The following is a 20000-nucleotide window of genomic DNA, read 5'->3' as shown; positions in this document are numbered from 1 at the left end:
CAGTATAATGTCCATCATGAGTCGTGTCTCATAACATAAATCAATCCTCCATCTCTACTTCATCTTTTTCGTCCTCCAGCTCCAAACGTCCCTCCTCCTCCTCCGCCTCCCGCTGGCGAGGAAGGCTTTGGGGAGGAAGATGAGGAGGAGGGGGAGGTCTTCTTCTCCCTGACAGGAAACAGAAAGTCAACGCCTCCACCGCCCATCGCCGTCCGACACAAGAGGAGCTGCTCCGAGTCCAGCAAGCACGGTAACATCCGAGACACGCTGCAATTAATCCATCAACGTGTGAGTGTTATTAACTCTGTGTGTGTGTGTGTGTGTGTGTGTGTGTGTGTGTGTAGATTACGGGTTGCCAACCAGCCCCAGAATCTACAGCGGTCCAGACTCCTCCTTTAAGAAGTGCATGTGAGTATCTGAGCAACAATCGTGTTTAATTCAAATTAAATTTAAATAAATGTGGAGTAACTGCGTGTCATCGAAGGAGGTAACACAACGTTGATTGCGCTTTTGCAAATATAAGAATATATTTTTATGTTTGCATTATTATAAACTAAAAAAAACTGTGTCTGTGGCAACGTTCCTGAAAAAAAAAAAGTTATGTTTCGCCTAAAAAAAACCTAAAAAAAACCTAAAAAAAACGCCACTTTCCTTTTGTTTGACTTTCATTACTAAGCAACCAAAAATGTATTTCCAGCACCAGTAAATCCCTCACAGTAATTTTACAGTATCAATGTGTCTGACCTTTCAACCCAGATGGCGTGACCTTGTTGGATGGAAAGGCTGAAGCGAATAGAATCATAAAGCTCTGTAAAGTAAACTTCTCAGCTGAACAGAGAGACTGCACTGACCTCTGGTGGACTGAAGGTGAATCACAGGTCAGAGTGTTCACGTTGAGATAATGAACTCCTTCTCCCTCTCTGCCTGTCTGTCTCTCCAGTCCATCTTCTCCTCTCGGATCGCTGACCGAACGTCCAGAAAGAGGTACTTCCTGTTCTGAAGCGTCCACGTCTGTTTTATCCGTCTGCAGTCTGTCTGATGAATCCATCATGTGTAACTAAGATGAATGATGGCTCACTGTGTCGCTGCCAACGAGCGTTAACCAGAGATGGATAGCTGGGGCGGCGGTGAAGTTAGATAGTAAATTATCTTTTAAATTTAAGCAGATGCTTTTTCATCTATGATTTAGTTTGCTTTCTTTTTTTTATTGTAGCACAGAATGGTTATAGTTTTTATATGTGAGAATTTGTCCATTTTAATATGCCGCAATGGATATTAAAGTACTACACAAGTAAATATATAAAATATATAAATGTATTATTTATTATTATATTATTTATTACTTTAAATAACTTAACACTGAAGTAAATACACAATACATTTACATTCTCTCTCTCTCTCTCTCTCTCTCTCTCTCTCTGAGGTTTTCGGAGAGCGGACAGTGACGGTAACTCCTCCCACTTCCTGCACCCAGCCAGAAAAGTCCCGGCGAGCGGGTCTCCCACCAATCAGCGCTCCCATAGCTTTGAGAATGACAGCAGACGTCCCGCCCCCCAGCCGCTTCCTCGCAGATCATTGGTGAGATCGTCAAAAACCACTTTGACTACAGCCTAGCAACCCCAAACGAGACACATAGTAACCACCTACCAATGCCTTAGCAACTGTGGGGCTAGCAACACCATAGCAACACTTTTACTTTTAGTAGGACATTTTTTCAGTGTTATTTTTTATACATTTTGTTTTTTATATTTATGATTTGATATATATTTTATGCATATGTTTGTATACATATGTCTGTGGTTTGCCATCACTCTTATGTTGTGATATTATTTTTGTATATTAACCTTCTCTGTAACATTTAAACACTATCTAGGTGGAGTGTGTTTGGGTTTTGTGTTAATATCCCGTTTGCTTGCATCGATCAGCCTCGGGGTGCGACGAGCCGCCGGGTCGAGGCGCTGTACGACTGCGAGGCCGACCACCACGATGAGCTGAGCTTCTCTGAGGGACAGGTGCTGGTGGTCGTGGGACATGAGGACAACGATTGGTGGGTATGTATCCACGTCCTGCACTCTGATTGGTTCTCCCAGTGGTGTGGACTCTTAAAACGGTCTGCTATCAACCGATAAACAATGCTTTTAATGGCGATAGATAAGGATCTGTAATCATGGAGAGTGAACGCAGCAAAGATGGGCAAAGCTGAAATGTAGTATCTGTGTGTGTGTGTGTGTGTGTGTGTGTGTGTGTGTGTGTGTGTGTGTTACAGCATGGTTACATAGAGGATGAACCGGATCAGAGAGGTTTGTTCCCGTCTTCCTTCGTCCAGCTGCTCTTGGACTGACATGAACCTGGTCTGAACCACATAACACCAGGACCGGTGCAGGACCAGAACCAGAACCTGGAGCTCAGGAGAACCAAACCAGATCAGTACTGAGCTGCAGAAATCGAACCAAGGTCAGACTTTCAGGTTTCTGTCCCATGCCACCCCCCCTCCAGGACTGGACCGATCTGGTGCTGACCAGCCCAGCATCCTGAGTTCACATGATCAACGGTCCTGCCACAGCCCATGTCGTCATAGCAACCGCTGTTTCTTATGCCTTCTGTTACCATGGAAGCGTTAAAAATTGACCTTTCAATTAAGAATCTAGACCAGACTAGATCTTCATGTAGCTCAGGTCAAATGATAATGTTGCCATGGAAACTGCCTCGCACTCCGCCAACGAGTCGAGTCTGATGTTGATGATACTTTTATTTATTTATTTATTTTAAAGCAAAAATAATATTTTATTAAGAGCACAGATACTCCACTTCAAAATAAAACAATCCACTTGAATTTTGAAGTTCATCTGAACCCGTTTCCCCTTCCTGTTGTAATGTATTGTAATCTATTTAATGTTATTAATCCCGGGGGAGATGAATCAGCACTTCTGTCCCATCTCAGGCTCCGCCTCCTCGGAGAGGCGAGGCTGACAGCGATAGTGTGATAGTGAAGACCAAAGGATAAATACCAGTCATTCAGGTGACATCAGAAGAGGCGGAGCCTGTATTGGGATACAGCTGACGCTTCCAGCTGCCTTTCGATGTCACAAGATATCGCCACACCTCAGTGAGTCAGTGAGTTCCTGCCCAATATTGCAAAATGTATTTGCTCAGTTTACCATTGAAACAAGGATCTTTTTCACGTTACAAGATTGTTTACGCTGTAATGACATATTTTCTTGTTATCACTACAAAAATAAGACCATTTTATCAAGAAATGTTTTCATAACTTCATTAGTTATATCAAAATGTTTTTTTTCTACAAAATGTTCTTGTTGAAGCAAGAAATGTAATGAGAAGTTACATGATAGAAAAACAAATGATTGAGTAATTGTTAAACATTTCTTATTGTTGTTGGGATCTAAAGAAAAGGTCAGAATAACATGACTTGTAACGTCTTGTACTGAAAATTGAGCTGAATGTGTATTTTTGTTAATGGCGGCAGCAACACACACACTGCCATGAGGAAGAACTTTTATCAACTTCCTCAGCAGAACTTCTCTCATCTGGGTTTGATTGTGTCAACATTTACCTCCAGTGGTTGTTTTTTATTTTGTTTTAAAAAGGAAAAAAAACAACAAACACTTAAGTTTTGTTTCTCTTTATTTCATTTAAAGTGACAGCGGTGGCTTTATGGTTTGATTGACATCACAGTGCTTCTGTCTGTTTGGTAACTATGAATGAAATTAAATGACGATCAGCAGGTTTGTTAAGTGAAACTGACATTTCTTTCTCTTTTATCAAACGGTCACAGTTTAAACATGAAGAGCTGAATTAAAGCTATAACAAATGAACATACAACAAACACGGATGATTTGATTTTATCTTCCTGCATTCCTGACACAAATATCCTCTCCATTTCCAGACTGCAGGGAATCTAATAAGCACAACTTTGGATTTATAGTCACAACAAACTGATTTTTTTTTTTCAGTGTGAGTAAATAAATCTTTTTTACTTCAACTTATTCTGCAAATTCCAGTCCAGCACAGGACTCTGGAGGGCTGCTGCTCCACCATCTAGCGACTGAGCGTTCGCGTCTCAGCAAAAGAAATCCTATAAAAACAAGCAGCAGATGTTTCAGATTTTGATAATTCAGCACTCGGGTTTTAAGAGATAGTCGACTTGTTCAAGACAAACCAGATTAAACTTGTTTACGAGCAGAGCATCAGCCTCCAGATCCTAATTCAGCATGTATGATTATTGATAGAGGCCTCGGTCTGCTTCAAAGTGCTCGTTGGAACGTCTTCAGAACTCCCTTTCCAAACAGCTGCATTTCACTGAACGGGAACAGATTTGTTGGGCGGAGCTCAGTGTGGTGTTGGGATGCAGCCAGGATGAGGCTACGCCGACGGGCTTTTCAGAAAACCATTAACAATTCATATTAGAGGCACCAACAAGTTTGTTTGAAGCAGACTGAGCTCTCTAGGGAGCGACTTCACACCGACAGGTTGGTCTGAATCTGGAGTTTAGCAGCACTGCAACCAGTAAGCACCTAGATCTGCTTTATAATGGAAAAATAACACACCTTTAATGTACTGTGTTTGTAAAGGTAATCCCAGATAAAAATGTCCAGCCAGATTGTGGGTACATTTAGTGCATAAAGTAATAAGCCACTATAAGATGCTGCTGACTATTGCAATGGGTCAAGCAGCAAAATTTGCTCCCGAAGAAATTTAAGGCATTTCTGATTTTGCACAAAGTGTTAATTCTAAAAAAAAGAAAAAGAAAAATATTTGTTGACCTTTGTACACAACAACAATTAGGTGAAAATGTGATCTTTAAGAATAATATGACGAAATTGAAAAAGTGTTTTCACAACGCCAAATTCTCCATATGCGTGGCTGCGGGTTCATCAAGATTTATGTCGATATGTTTCCATTCCGAACACAGAATTTGCAGAGTAGCTATCATGCAAAACAAAGGCGTAGCTGGAAGAAACTAACAGCGATCTCAAACTCAGATTCAGACTTCCTCAGTGTGACAACGTTCTGAAACTGCTGCGCATCGTGTTAACAAAGCCACAAAACGTTCCGTTGACAATCAGCGACCGTTTTTTGTACATTCACAGTGCAGCTGCTTTAACAGGAAGTCCAGTAAGACAGACTGACTGCTCTGCTACCTGCTGGGCTGCTCAGTCTGCCTTCATTCATATGGTTGGTTAGTTTTTGGTTGGACTTACATTGCACTACATTTTCCACTCATCCATGCACTGATGGTGTAACTGATTGTTTGACTTTGTCCTTGTTAAGTTTTGATTAATAAATCTTTAGTTCAAAGTCGTGCAGGTTCTCTTCGTCTTTGTCGCTCCGTAGTTAAGTTCCAACAGTCTGCAGCTTTAGTCATCGTAATAAAACCATCTCAAGTCGTTTTAGCTACTGGTGCTGAAAACTACTCCTTTAAAACATAGGAAACACTAATAAAATGGCCCTGCTTTAGTTAGCGAAAATCTGCTGAAAACCTGCAGACTGTTGACTCATCACCACATGGAAAACCTCACACAGCCTCTTCCAGCTCCATATATGGTCGAGGCAGGAAGTTTCACTGGCTTCCATTCTTTAAAACGTAGACGTGAGAGGAAAACTCCAAAAACATTTGTTGTCCTGTTTCCAGTTCAAGTCTGTCAGGACAGAAACATCCTCCAGGTCGGGACGGCTTGCGTTAAGGTTAGAATAAATGGATGGAATACACATCATGTAAAATATAAAATGTCTTGTCACATGTGTTGGACAGAGAGGCAACAACAACGCCTCTTTGTGCCATTTCTTCTGCTGGGCAAAGTGCTTCAATATAAAAGAGGTTATCCCCGTATAATGTCTATAAAATCCAATAGAAAATAGGCTACATACATATATATATATATAAAAAAAGTCTGTGGTTTTTTCCCGCTCAGAGCAAAACTTGTGGTTGATCCTCAGTCGCAGACGGCAGGACATACGTGTGAGCAGTGGAGGGTCCCGAAAAACAGTCTGTATGTTCAAGTCAGCTGGAACTCATTTAAAGCAGCAGGAGTCTGCATGGTGGAGGTGCCACGTTTAGCTCCTCCCACCCCCCGAAAAGGCTTCATCCACAGGTATGTAAAAAACAGGGCAGCCAAACAGCTGCTTCAGTCCAACATGCCTGGATGTCTGACTCAAGGCAGATTGCAAGAAGTACACAGGTCTGATTCCTGACCCCCACAGCCAGAACTTGCAGTTGTACACGGTTAAGAGTCAGCTCAAATATGAGAAGAGGCGGGTGTGCCGATCCAAGACGAGATCGATAAGTGTCTAAGAAGGTCGGTCCATCTGTAGATCAGCTTGTTATGGTGAGGGGGGGTCAGCAGGTCGGTCAGAACCAGGTCTCTGTAGGTAAGTGGTTGTGTCACAGGTGCAGACTGATCTTGCCCTCCTTGGCGAGCTGCTGGATGATCTGCGTTTCAAAGTCGGCGCTGTGGACTCCGGTCTTCCTGAAGGCTCCAGCATAGCGATTCTCCTCCCAGTAGTGATGCCAGTTCCCCTGCTTGTCGGCGCCGTAACCGAACACCGACACCTAAACACGAGACAGGAAGTGATGCCGTGATGTACCGCGGGACACGACATAACCACGTATACAGTAGTAACTGTCACTAAACACATCCTGCGTTTGTACATTTAAAAGTGACGTGTTTACTCATAGAATAATGATGCATTTGAGAGCTCAGGGACACTCCATTCCCTCCTACCTGGTCACAGGTGTGCAGAGCGAAAATGATGGCCAGCATGCCAGTGGACGGGTAGCGACCGTGACCCTCCGTCCAACGTTCGTGAGCGTACCTAAAGAACACCGGGTTCACCACCAGAACCTGCACACACACACATACACACAAGTGTTACCATGGCAATATGTTCAATACATTTAGTCTCTATTGTTAGCAGCTTTCATACAACATATAAACTTCTTTAACTGTGTAGGAAAAATGTATGAATGAACGTTCTTTGGTGGAGACTTGCTATTATTTTCATTATTTTGTTTTAGCGGTTTGGTTTCCAGTAATCAAAGGAGAAGAGGACATTTGTAAGACAGTAACTGTGATAAAGAATGAAGATGTCTGCAAGCTAAAAAAGCTACATTTACATGAACTGAAATGAACCTTTTGTAAACGCAGCAGAATCATAAGTAGAACAAAGCTTTTATGTGCTTCTGTGTAAAACACTTAAATCAAAATATTACACATTACACCTTTAAATGAGTCAAAACATTATTTAAAAAACAGAAGCAATGAAAACCAAGCTGATAACAGGAACAACATTTATCTTACCTTGTCTTTATCAGCCTCCACGCGGTCTTTAACCCGCATGTAGGTCCTGAAAACACACACACACACACACACACACACACACACACACACACACACACACACACACACACACACACACACACACACACACACACACACACACACACACACACACACATCAGTGTTGGGAACGTTACTTTAAAAAAAGTAATTAGTTATAGTTACTACTTGTTCCAAAAAGTAACTGAGTTAGTAACTGAATTACTTTATAATAAAAGTAACTAGTTACCAGGGAAAGTAACTATTTGCGTTACTGTAAAAATAAAAAGTTGCTTTATGTCAAAGAATTTGGATTTTTCTTGTAATGAGATGGCAAACTGTAGTCTTGTAGTCTACTCCTATAGTCGCGTAGCGTGTAGTCTTGTGTATAATAATTGAGATCGCATTCTCCGCACCTGCATGCGGGAATAATTAAAACTTGAGGAGAAATTATACAGTGGGAGACGCTGTGTCTGTCATATATCACAAAACAGGGTTAGAGCGCACAGCAGTAGACATAATGACGGCGCCTCCACGAGCCGCCGCACCGTTCATCATCATCATCATCATCATCATCATCACCACCACCGTCTTCACCATCCGCGCTCCACAGCTATACCGGATTCCCGTCCAACACCAGAACGGCGGGACACCGGGGCCCGCGTGGCCCTTGCGCGCCACTCAGACCAGCAGCAGCCCAAACTCCGGCTACAGCTCGCGGCAAGTTTGCACGTTTCTCCACGGACAACAAGCTGCCGAGACCGGGCACGAGCGGCGCTAGCAGAACACGATCCTGACTTTTTTTTTTTAACCGACAAATTCAATTCATAGTAACGCACCGCATTTAACGTTCAGCAACGATAACGGCGTTGTAACGACGGAAACAGTAATTAGTTAGATTACCCCGTTACTGAAAAAAGAACTGAAATATACACATATACTGTGTGTGTATATATATATATATATATACATACATACATACTGTGTGTATATACAGTATATATATATACTATATATATATATATATATACTGTTATACATACATACTGTGTGTATATACAGTATATATATATATATATATATATATATATATATATATATATATATATATATACACACACACATACATACATACATACATACTGTGTGTATATACAGTATATATATATATATATATATATATATATATATATACACACACACATACATACATACATACATACTGTGTGTGTATATATACACACACAGTATATATATATACTGTGTATATATATATATATATTTTTTTTTTTTTTAATTTTTTTTTTATTCTGTTTTTATGCTGGGAGACATTTTGGTTTCAGGATCATCTTATTTCAATTATTTGATCGTTTTTCCACTTAAAAGGATGTTAATTTCAGAAGTTTATATTATTATTTTATGATATAAATAAAACTATATATATATATATATATATATATATATATATATATATATATATACACACACACGTAACGACAACTGAGCGTATTCCTCTCTATGTGTGAGATTTTGAGTACGTTAGTATCTGTTTTTGTACATTTTGACTTGGCCGGTGGACAGCGCGCTGGTCAGCCACTCCAGGTCTCTGAGTTTGAACGGCAGCAGGACGAGGCTGACGCCATGAGCAACATCCACAGCGCTCTCTGGATACAGGAAGTGATGCGTCGTCCGATTCCCAACGTCCTTCTCAAATCCTCGAGTCACTGCCTTGTTCATCCTGCGGAGGTGAAACGTGAGGAGGAGGTCAGAAGGAGGACGATAAAGAGGGTAAGAATGTGTGTGTGTGTGTGTGTGTGTGTGTGTGCACGTGAAGACACACCTACCGGATTACGGAGCCGTGGGAGTCGATCAGGTGGCCGTTACCTGACTGTTGCAGGTTGCCGGAGTTGCCAACCACCGCACAAGTACGGCAACGGGAGGGGAGGGGCCTAAAGTCCACAGCGGGTGGGGAAATTACCTTGAACATCTCTGACATCACTTCCTCTAAAGTTTGGTCGTTACCAGACCGCTGGAGACTCTGTGGAGAAATGAGAGTATCTCACATTACTTTTTAATATAGTTTCATTTTTCATTTTATTCAGGGATTCCTTTAAAATAGATTTTCCAACAGCTCTAAAAATACCTTTTCTGTTCATTCTTAATTTACGCTGTAAAATAAGGGTCTACAGTGTGGATCAGGCTGATGATGTTGGCAGCATTTCAACCCCCTCCGCCCCTCTTTAATCTACTAATGGTTTCTGTAGCAGGACGTAATCTATGAATGCAGGGAAAGACTCAGACAGCTGACAGTTTCTACAAAACCAAAGTTAAGACTTTTTACATTTCTATTTTCTGAAAATACAGATTTTCATTAATAGTCCCGACTATTTATTAAACTAATTGTATAGCACTTTGCAGTGTGTAACACATCTTTGGACTTATAATAATAAATCAGTGTGATTCAGCTGATTTATCAATTCTCGGTGTTGACACATAAATTCAATGCTGTCAAGTCACTTCCAGTCTGCAGCCTGCAATCCATTACTGTACAGGGGCTCATACTTTGTTATTGCTCTTAAAGAATAATACAAAAAACACACATTACTATATAAAGCAATAAAGGCTAATCGTAGCTATCTACTATACTTTTTTAAAACTTCTTTTGGTGATTTGATTCATCCTCAAAATCAAAAGTATGCCTGTGGTATACAATAATCTAATATGTAAATAGAAACTGTCATACTGTAGAATTTAATAAAAAGTCATAGAAAAGTATGTTATGAAGAATTACAGTTTGTCACACTATGTCATTAAACACTGATGTCATAAAAAGACATGGTATAGTATGTCATAAATACTAATTATTGAGGTTAATAAAAGTTTCATAAAAACATCACAGTATAGTACATCTTAAAATATCATTAAAGAGTGCAAAAAATACTGGTATAGTATGTCATACAAAATTTGATATGTAAAAGAGTAAATAGTATGTTGAAAAGTCATGAAAAAAGTAATAGTATAATAGGTTGAAAAAGCCAGTTAATTAGAGAATGGGGAAAAGAGTAATAAAAAAGAAGGCACAGTGTAATATGTGGAAAAAAGTAATGAAAAAAAGCCATAGTCTAATATGTAGTGTGTAAAAAAAAGAAAAGAAAAGAATAAAGTCTGTAAAGTATAGTATCTCGAAAAACATCATGAAAAAAGTATAGTTTGTTGAAAAAAAGTAAATATGGTATGCCATGAAGAAGTCAGAAGAAATCCACAGTATGGTGAATCTCTCAGGTAGTAACAACAACAGTAACATTATTAAAATGATCTTTACCAGCCACCATCTGAGTGCGTCGGGGTCAAAGTTGTTGTTGGTGTCTCGGAGGACGGGCTGCTGTTTGGGGTCGTAGCGTTGGCTGAACCAGTCCGACACCCCCAGGTCAGAAATACAGGATTTAGTACAACCGCACGACCTGAGAAGACGACGACACAGACGAGTCACACACGGGACACAAAAAAAAGAGGAAACGTGGGAGTCCACGACTTCCTGCGTGTTACCTCAGGTCATACTGGGAGCTCTCTTTAGGTTTTTGCTTGGCTTCAGGTTGGGGGGTGCGGGGGGGAGCAGGGGTCCTGGGAGGCTCAGGCTTCAGATCAGCAGGAGGCGCCGTTGGTTCTACGACTGCAAACCCAAACAGACTGAGAGTCAGAGAACAGTGCATGGGAGCTCTGCTAACACTGACCCTAACTCCATTCAGAAGTTTAAAAGTAATTTGCTTATCGTCTCACAGAAGCACCTAACAAACCATGACTTAAGACTTTTTAGAAATTGTCGTCATTATGTAGTTATTTCGGCATCCTTTTTTATCCGTGTATTGCAATTAAATCCCGACACGTTACATACTGCTGTAGTAAACCAGCCGACATTTGCTAACACTACGACTGCAACTGATACAAGATCTATTTCAACAATTTTAACAAACAACCTATACAAATTTGGTGAATATTGATCAAAACTGTCGTTGAAGATGTCTAGACAGTTGCAGCTCCATCAGGCAAAACAGACAGAAAACACGTGAAACCTGGTTTGAGATCTTTTGATGATGACATCAGCTCCTCACCTGTCTCCCTGCCAGTGGGCGTGGCCCAGCTGATGGGCAGGGCTAATGACAAAGGCAGGAAGTGTCTCCTCTGGATGCTCTGACTGGCGAGCATGAGGAAGAGGAGGGCAGCTGTCAGCACGCCGACGCACAGCTTCCTCCTCATCAACATGGCTGGACGGATGATAAGTGGGCGGCGGCAGGAGGAACGGCGGGTCGTCGTCGATCTGTCAATCGAACGTTCAGCCTGCTATGTCAGCATATTCAGACCTTGTCATCTTGACATTTCCGTCCGTTCCGTCATCTCTTCGCTCGGCTTCATCTCCATGAAGCCCGGCCTTCCTGTCCGGTGCACCTTCCTGCTTTCCAATTGGTGTAGACGGGGACGATGGTCACACCTGATTCAGGCAGAAACACGCAGCGACATCAGCATCATCAAAAATAAGTGAGAACCACATTTGTTTGCTTAAAATCAATACTTACTTACATTATAATACATGACAGAATTATAATTGTGTTAACAACCTCAGCGTTCTCCTTGTATGTGCAGACTTTTGGCACAAGCTCAACCCAAAATGCTTCCGAAACATTAATGAACTGTCGAACTCGACTGCTGCAGGAATAGATCATCCATTACAGACGTGAAACTTACTGTGTATTACAACACCGCAGACTCTGTACAGTAGCCTTAACTGGTATGTGCCAGGTCCTAGTCTTCCACGGTTTGTGAGCTGTTCACTATTGTAAGCCAGTTACCTCCTGAACAATCCATACTGGCCATAGTTCTGGCTACACTTCAGACTGCGAGAGCTGCACTCGCCTCAGTCTTCAAAGTTCAGGAGCTGGAAGAGAGAATATCCACTCTATGCCAGATCCAGGAGGATGAGAGGCTCTTGGACACCCTTGGATCAAGTGGACGTGCAGCAACAGCGGTGGCGGAGCTGGACTCGACGGTTCCGTGCACAGTGTGCCAACTCCCCGACCCTGCCAACTGATCCGTGGATCCAGCTCGGAGCAAGGCCAAGACGGGCAGCTGTCGGCTCCACACCTGCAGCTGCAGCAGCATTGGAGAGTCTGCGATCTTTAAGTATAAGAGAGCCTTCTCCCAGAGCCCTCGGCCCCGAGGCAACCAGCTGAGCAACAGACTTGACATCCTGAATGAACATGATTTTCCGCTGCTGTCTGGTCACCACCTGCAGCCCGTGGAAAGCGTCCAGAGCGTTGGCTCGAGCCACGTTCCACACGGCCAATGTTCATTCTGCCCATGGGAGAGTAATAAGTGTCCCGTTACTCCACAGCCCCTCTGGGCCGAGCCCCGCCATCCTCGAGAATAATTCACAACTCTACTACGAGACTCTTTCCCTGAGGCTGAAGTCTCCGACATCACAGCAAAGATCCCAGATGTCATGACTAACCACTCCTCTTCATGGAATAATGATTCATGACCATGAGTTGTTGGTACAGAGCTCTGGACGCAGTAAAGAAATCTGTCCTGATCCCTGTCGTGAGAAATTTTAAGTCTCCACGCTTGGGTCAGCCTACACTGTATTAAATGATACCCACAAATGAACTGCAGCAAAACCTGACCCCTTTAGTATTGTCCCAAATGCCCCAGGACCAACAAAGAACCCACTGTCTCACCTCATGCCACCTGCCTCACGCAGCATATCATCCCAAGCCCTATGCAAAGTCAGAAATATCAACATTCATGAGGTCGAGACCTGGCAAGTAAGGGATCAGTGGTGCAATCGCTGTGTCACATATGGATATTCTGACTGCTGCGTCATCATGACCACTTGCACAGTCCCAACTGTTGAAAGAGATAACGGACACAATTGCACCTCATCTGCTCAATATTATCAACCGTGTCCTTTCCTCTGCATGAGTGCCTGAACTCTTAAGATGGCGTGCATATAAAATATATAAAAAGTATAATAGCCAAGTCGTCATTTATTTAAAAAACATGAAGAGTCGTTTGGACGCAACTTTAAGAGGCACTGAGGAACAATAACACTTTTTGCAAAGAGTGGTTTTCAAGAGTTCCACAGTACAGAAACGGCTCTCCTTCGTGCAACAAATGATTTATGACGGGCTGCAGTAGTTCTGGACAATGCTCTCGTCTCGGACAGCAACATTCTTATGGAGAGACTGAAGGAATCACTGGAATATTTCTCCCCCTCTACCTGGAAAACACATGCTCCGATTTAATGACAGAAAAAAACCAGAAATGCTTTTATATCGTCATCATCCTCGACTACGGTATCTCCATCTTCTCCTGTTTAAATGTATCCAGAACTCAGCAGCCAGATTATTAGTTAAATAGGAGGTCCTGTAGTACCACTTCAATTGTAGCATCACTGCACTGGTTGCCCATTATGCTTATAAAACCGTTTGTTATTAATTACACACAAATTATATTAAATAACTTATGCATGGGACCCAGCCAAAACAATTGCGATATTATCCCGATAATACTCAAAATATAAATAAAGAAAGAAGTAGGGTAATTTTCGCATAGACTTCTATGCAATCAGACTTCTTTTTGCAAATGGAGGAGTCGCCCCCTGATGGCCAGCAGAAAGAATGCAAGTCTAAGGCACTTCAGAATTGGCTTCACTACTCAGAACCAGAGGTTACTGTCCTGTAACGCAGAAACTAGAACAAACTTCTGATCTATAACAAACTATTTATAAGAAACTAATTATCCATAACTAACTATGTACTAAGAAACTACACAGCTGAGGTCACCAAAGCTTCTTTTCACTCTGAGGAAACGGCAGTGAAGCTCAACACAAAGAAAACGAAGTCTGTGTTCCAACCAGAGACGTTGGCGTCGTCAGCGATGATGTCATCACCACCACCAAGAAGAGGAAACACACGAGGGTGAGAGAGGTTCAAGCTGATTTTTTTTGCTGATGAATGTAGTCACCCTCTTCCTCTCACACCCCACCTCTCCTCATGCAGGAATGTCTCCCTGCAGACAGACTCGTTGTCTGAATACCAATCAGATCTGGATTCAGTTCAGCTTCTTCTGTGGAAGCACTCGCTCTCCTTCTGTCCACTTCAATGACTCTCTCCCTCCCTCTCTCTCTCTATCCATGTGCGTGTATTCAGTTGTGTAACCGATATTTATTTTTCTAACGTTTGTTAGAACTGTTTCGACACACACACACACACACACACACACACACACACACACACACACACACACACACACACACACACACACACACACACACACACACACACACACACACACACACACACACACACACGACTAATAGCGTTACTTTTCCCTTCTAGCAGCTCTAAAACTCCTTTCAAACCTGCCTCTGTTACATGAATGTGATATAACTTTAAAAAAAATACTTTTCTGTGACACTAAACAGTTCTACTCAGAGATTGATCAAATTATCTGCAATAAGTCAATCACTTAAATAATATAATTTTATCTGAAATACAATCACAAGATTTTACCACAGATAAAAAAACAATACAATAAATTAATCGTGAACTATAATTATCATTTCAATTTTTATTACTGATTTAATAAATGCATGAAGTATCATTTATCGCCATTTTTTCATGCATCATTTATTTATGCAGGGAGACCTTATGATTTATGAATACATTATTTGAAATGTTTAAGAGTTTTAAGCATATTTTGATAATAATCGGGAAATTATCGTGGATCATGTGGCGGGTCAGGATTTTCCTCTTCCATTGGGATAAAAAAAAAGAGAAAAGGAATCACAAAATAGAGTCGTTCTGTGTCATTCAGTTAGATTGGGCTGTTCATTATGCAATGCCTCTGTCTTAACTGCCTTACTATAACAGAGAGATAAGACTACTGTAACCACTCAAATTACTGCAATTATCACCACACCTTACCACTACTGTTACTTGCGATTTAGAGAAAAAGGACCAGAGGAGGCGAGTCAGGACAGATACATCAAAACACTGACACATATTTGTTCTCACCATTTGTATCGTCCCCAGGCGGCAAAGTTCAACACTGTCAGGAGAAAAACCGGGGGGAAAAATCCAGATAGGAAACTCCTGAATTTGCATCTGCGTTAGCATGTTAGCACAGAGCTAGAGTGTGTGTGTGTGTGTTGACTGTGCAAACTCTTCCCGGTACAAAGGCCTTTAACACAGAAGTCATTCAGAACAAAACTAGTGGGTGTAGATCTGAAAGCAGTGGATCAATATCTGGTGGACAGAGCTAACAAACCATTACTTCTGACTTTTCACAAAGTGTCATCATTGTGTAGTCATTTCGGCATTCAATTTATCACTTTTCACTCGTCTGGTCACCCAATTTTGGTTGCAGCCGTTGAGCCGAGCTGTAATCAGGTAAACAGTGTTAATCTGAATGGTGTAAAAGAGGGACAATGGACGGTAACGACGATCAGCCGAGAGTGTCTGTGTGTTATTTTAAGGTTTGGGGGGTGGGGGCTCACATGGTTTCCTGTACAGAGAAAAAAACCTCCTTCCGTCGCAGGAGTATCACTCGTTCTTGTAAAAGGCACTGAGACAGAAAGGGTGTCACACACTAAAGTTCTTTATGTACGGTGCAATCGTGGTATATCGAGGGCTCTCCTTTCCGTGATTACGGTGGAATCTCTGTGTAAAAACGCCTTCCCTCTCTCTCTCTCTCTCTCTACGTGACCTCCGACCTCTGTTGACGCCAGAAAGAAACCAGCTGCTCTGCTGATGGGAGTACAGCACCGGGCTGAAAAACAACGGCACCAGAATGGTGTCAGTTCTCACACTATCTGCCATGGTGATTTAAACGTGTCTACTTTAAGTTTACACAGAATGAAGAGGGGTGATGATGTCCTGAGAAGACAGACTTTATATGAAAACAACGTATTTTAGTCACGTTATTTGTCTATCTTGTACATAAAAAAAATATTTGATGTAATTCCAAGCTACAGCTGTCGCAGCTGGTTGTGTGGTAAAAACAATAAGTGGAAAAAGGAAGCTCAATGCCCTCGCTCTCTCTAACAAAGCAAAAGTCAGTGTGAGACTCATGATCAACACATACTATTAGGAGACACCACTAGATATTGGTAAACCCCAGATCGGTGTGAAAGACGTTTGACGAGCTGTCAAAACACAGGACAGGCAAGCACGACTGATAAGAGAGAGAAAAGGGGAAGTAAGAAACAAAACAACAGACAATTTTCAGAAAGGAAACAGTGTTGAAAGGGTTGTTTAAATTTGAGTTTTTTTTAGAGGAAATTTTCCTTGAAGAACTAAAGTCAGGCGTGTGAAAGCTGAGTGTAGAGATCCCGCCTTAATCAGGGAAAGGAGACTGAACTTAGGTTCATTGGCTGGCCCAAGTATCTGCCATGGTATTAGGGATGGGGAGTGGGGGATTGTGGGGAATTTCAATTACCTAGATAATCATGAAGATGTCACGAGCGACTTGGGAAAAAAGCCGCCTAGTTTGCTATCATGGTAGAGAAGTGAAAAACCTGTTGTTTAAAAAAAAAAAAGGATACAATAAATATATTTTCTTTATTTATGTATACGTTATTCATGCAGGGACACCTTGTGATTAAAGATGATTTTTCACTTGTTCTTTACAAAAAATTAAATGTCATCTGTGACGCAAAACATTTTTGTTTCTTAAAATGTAAAGTGGTTCCAGTTTTACACACATTTGGATGATTATCGTGGTAATACAGGGAATCGCAACTATTTTGGTTGGGATAATCGATGACATTAAATTTTCATATCATGAATGAAGCCAATAAAGCTAATTGAATGGAGTTGAATATTAAAAAGGGAGAGACACACTTTGGTATAAAGGATATCGCTGACGGTTGACACATACATCTCTCAACTCTGTCCAATGATGAACTAGGAGTTCCACAATCCTCTGCTTCTATTCAGGTAGACTTGAGGGTTATTACTCAGCTCTGCCTGTGAATGTTTTAGTTTTTCCATGAGGACGGCAGGAACAGGACATTGTTATTTTTGTCAAGTGTCACTGACCAGAAGCAGGATGGAAAATGTGCCTCGCTGAGGTTAGAAGTTACACTCGGACACACTTTTAACTAGCTCACTTCCTGTCACGTTTATGAGACCGTCGACTCTCCAGCCGTCTGAGCTTCTGTTACATACGTTTGCTCTACTTTGAACTCGCTGTACAGCTGTAAACTCTGAAAAGACACCCACTTCCTGTCTTTCCCTCTGCAGCCCTGATGTTTCGCCCTTTTTTCCCCTTAATATAAAAGTTTTTTAATGCTTTTTCCATTCCCATGAATGGTGGCTCGAAGGATAAAAAAAAAAAAAAAAACAACAACACTTTTTTTTAAGTCGTCATATACGTTCTGTGAGAAATCTGTGATTGTTATACTGTAGAAATGAAAACGACTCCTTGTCTGTGACAATCCATTTCTGTAGTTCAGATTTAGAAACAGGCCTCTATAATTACATCTCTGTCCAAATAAAGAGAGGGAGGTTTGACTCTCAGACCATGCAGCCAGTCTCTCCATCTATAATTATGTCATGTATCCAATTTCAGTTGTCACATCAACCTAAATATCATAAACACGGAGTCACACCGACCATCAACAGGACAGCTGTTATACAGGCAGACAAGCACACAGCAATTATATTACCTAAATAGGGTTTATGGGAACAAAAGGGTCAAAATAATTGTATGAAATACATAATAGGTTTACTTTTTATTGCTAAGGACCACACTATGTCTGTTATAGAGATACAACACGAGGTAGAAAATAGTCACCAAGACAGGCAGAGATAAAATGAGGATACTACAAAAATATACAATGGAAGTTTACAGTGATCAGGTTTACTAAAGACCAAGTATTATCGGAGTATAGTCAAACCCAATCAGTCAAAATAGACCAACTAAGCTATCAAGTAACATATATCAGCTTCAGATATCAGGCTCCTCCCACTGCAGATTTACATTAAGCCACAGTCACTAATGTTTCAAAATAAATGAACGAAAAATATGGTAATTCAGTAATTTTCTGTAAGATTAATCAAAAAGGTAAGTAACGGATCAATTTCAGATTTTAAATACATACAATACAAAGCCACCACTATAAAAGCACAATTAGACATAACAATTAAAATCAACTGAGACAAACTGCTACGTTGTAATAATAATAAAAACCATGGAAGATGAGAAGAAGACCTACAATAGAATAAGAATAGGCTAACATTTAATATGTAATATTATATGGAAATATTAAAAACACACAGATCGTTATTCATAATAGAGAAAAGTCTAAATCAACCCCACAGACAAATATAACTGAAGTATTATACAGTTTGTGATTCTATACAAACTGTAGGAATATTACAAGAAACAACAGGGAAGTATGTCAACGTCAACACACGTTTAGAAAGATCATAGGATTACTGACGAAATACTCTTATTTATTACCTTTCTGCAATGGGAACAATAAAGTTTAATTTGTAACTGGGAATCAATACATTTTATCTTAGGCATTTTGAAGGAAATGCACGAACTTTTTCCAATATTTTTTTAATAAAAAGTACAATCAAATCGAAACAGAGCTGCTGAGGAGCACAAAAAAACTGTAAAAATAAATAGAAAAGCACAAAAGATGAAAGAAAAAATCGAAAAAAGTATTGTACGAATATCATGGGACGCAGTGGAATGCAGTTGAGGGAGTAGACCAATCATAACTCTATTATAGAGATACTATAGAGTATATATACTATATCATAGTATAGTATCAGAACACGCCGACAAGCTAATGATTGTACAGCACAGAGCAGTACAACAGACAAAAAAACCACTGCAGTTATATTCTGTAAAGATTTACTACAACCGCTTGGTTTCTGGTGCTGCCGTTGCACTAAATTACCTCCTGAGGATCAATACTTTGATCTTATCTTAAGTGTTTCTGTAGGAAACGTGCAGATAAAAGAGATAAAATACTGTTAGCGTGCAATAAAATCAGTAGCTCGGGAAATGTTAAAAATAAGCAGTCCTTCAACGAGACAACTACAGGCTTCTGAAAGAGGAATATTACAGGGATATTATGAAACATAATAATACAGCGGAGTCTAGACTGACCACACAGGGAACCGACACGGACAGAGCTTACACGGTTCTATGCAAACACTGCACGAACATGAAATGCTAAAGTACAAACAGAATGAAGAGAGAGAGAGAGGAAATACTTTAGAAATACTATAGGAGAGTATAAATAAATGGAACAACTATCCACACATTATTCAAACCGAGAATATAATTCAATAAAAGAATAGGCTACCAGTCAATAAGGTTACTTATTACTATAAAAACCTAAACCTATACGTTTGGCTTCTGTAAAGTCTCCAAACCACAAACAAACCAAGCATGTGGTTTTGTAGAAATATCATGCTATAGAATACGAGTGGAGTTCATTAAGGTCGCCGAAAGTTGTACTAGAGGAGACAAAGGTTCCACACAGACACACGGTTCAGTATTACTCATCACGCTCCCCGAGCCATGTGCCGGCTGAGTGAATGAAACATCCACATGCTCACTACCATTTCTGCAGAACGCTGCAGAAACCAG

General features: G+C 40.8%; 2 protein-coding genes across 7 annotated transcripts in view; one reads left to right on the top strand and one right to left on the bottom strand.

The window, feature by feature from the left end:
* Positions 1–4770, top strand: part of unm_sa1614 (un-named sa1614) — a 17300-nt gene extending 12530 nt beyond the window's left edge. For all 5 annotated transcript variants that reach the window (XM_084020131.1, XM_084020133.1, XM_084020130.1 and 2 more), the window contains 6 exons: positions 80–250; positions 345–408; positions 941–984; positions 1424–1578; positions 1926–2051; positions 2267–4770. In XM_084020131.1, the coding sequence (XP_083876257.1) occupies positions 80–250; positions 345–408; positions 941–984; positions 1424–1578; positions 1926–2051; positions 2267–2341 (635 nt within the window). In that variant the 3' untranslated portion in view covers positions 2342–4770. The remainder of the gene's footprint in view (positions 1–79; positions 251–344; positions 409–940; positions 985–1423; positions 1579–1925; positions 2052–2266) is intronic.
* st3gal8 (ST3 beta-galactoside alpha-2,3-sialyltransferase 8) lies at positions 4757–11850 on the bottom strand. Of its 2 annotated transcripts, none has more exons than XM_084020171.1 (8): positions 11444–11850; positions 10881–11004; positions 10657–10795; positions 9179–9372; positions 8893–9072; positions 7317–7362; positions 6741–6860; positions 4757–6568 (listed from the first exon to the last, which is right to left on the bottom strand). In XM_084020171.1, the coding sequence occupies exons 1-8, from the start codon at positions 11592–11594 to the stop codon at positions 6401–6403; spliced, it is 1122 nt and encodes a 373-aa protein (XP_083876297.1). In that variant the 5' UTR covers positions 11595–11850; the 3' UTR covers positions 4757–6400. The 2 variants fall into 2 exon arrangements, with proteins under 2 accessions (XP_083876297.1, XP_083876298.1); XM_084020172.1 differs by having other exon boundaries at positions 10881–10998; positions 11444–11849.
* Between the last annotated feature and the right edge of the window lie 8150 nt (positions 11851–20000).

This window comes from Eutrigla gurnardus, assembly GCF_963514095.1.
Source record: "Eutrigla gurnardus genome assembly, chromosome: 2".
Lineage (NCBI taxonomy): Eukaryota > Metazoa > Chordata > Actinopteri > Perciformes > Triglidae > Eutrigla > Eutrigla gurnardus.
The sequence above is the reverse complement of the archived record's forward strand: the minus strand, read 5'-3'. Positions and strand labels throughout refer to the sequence as shown.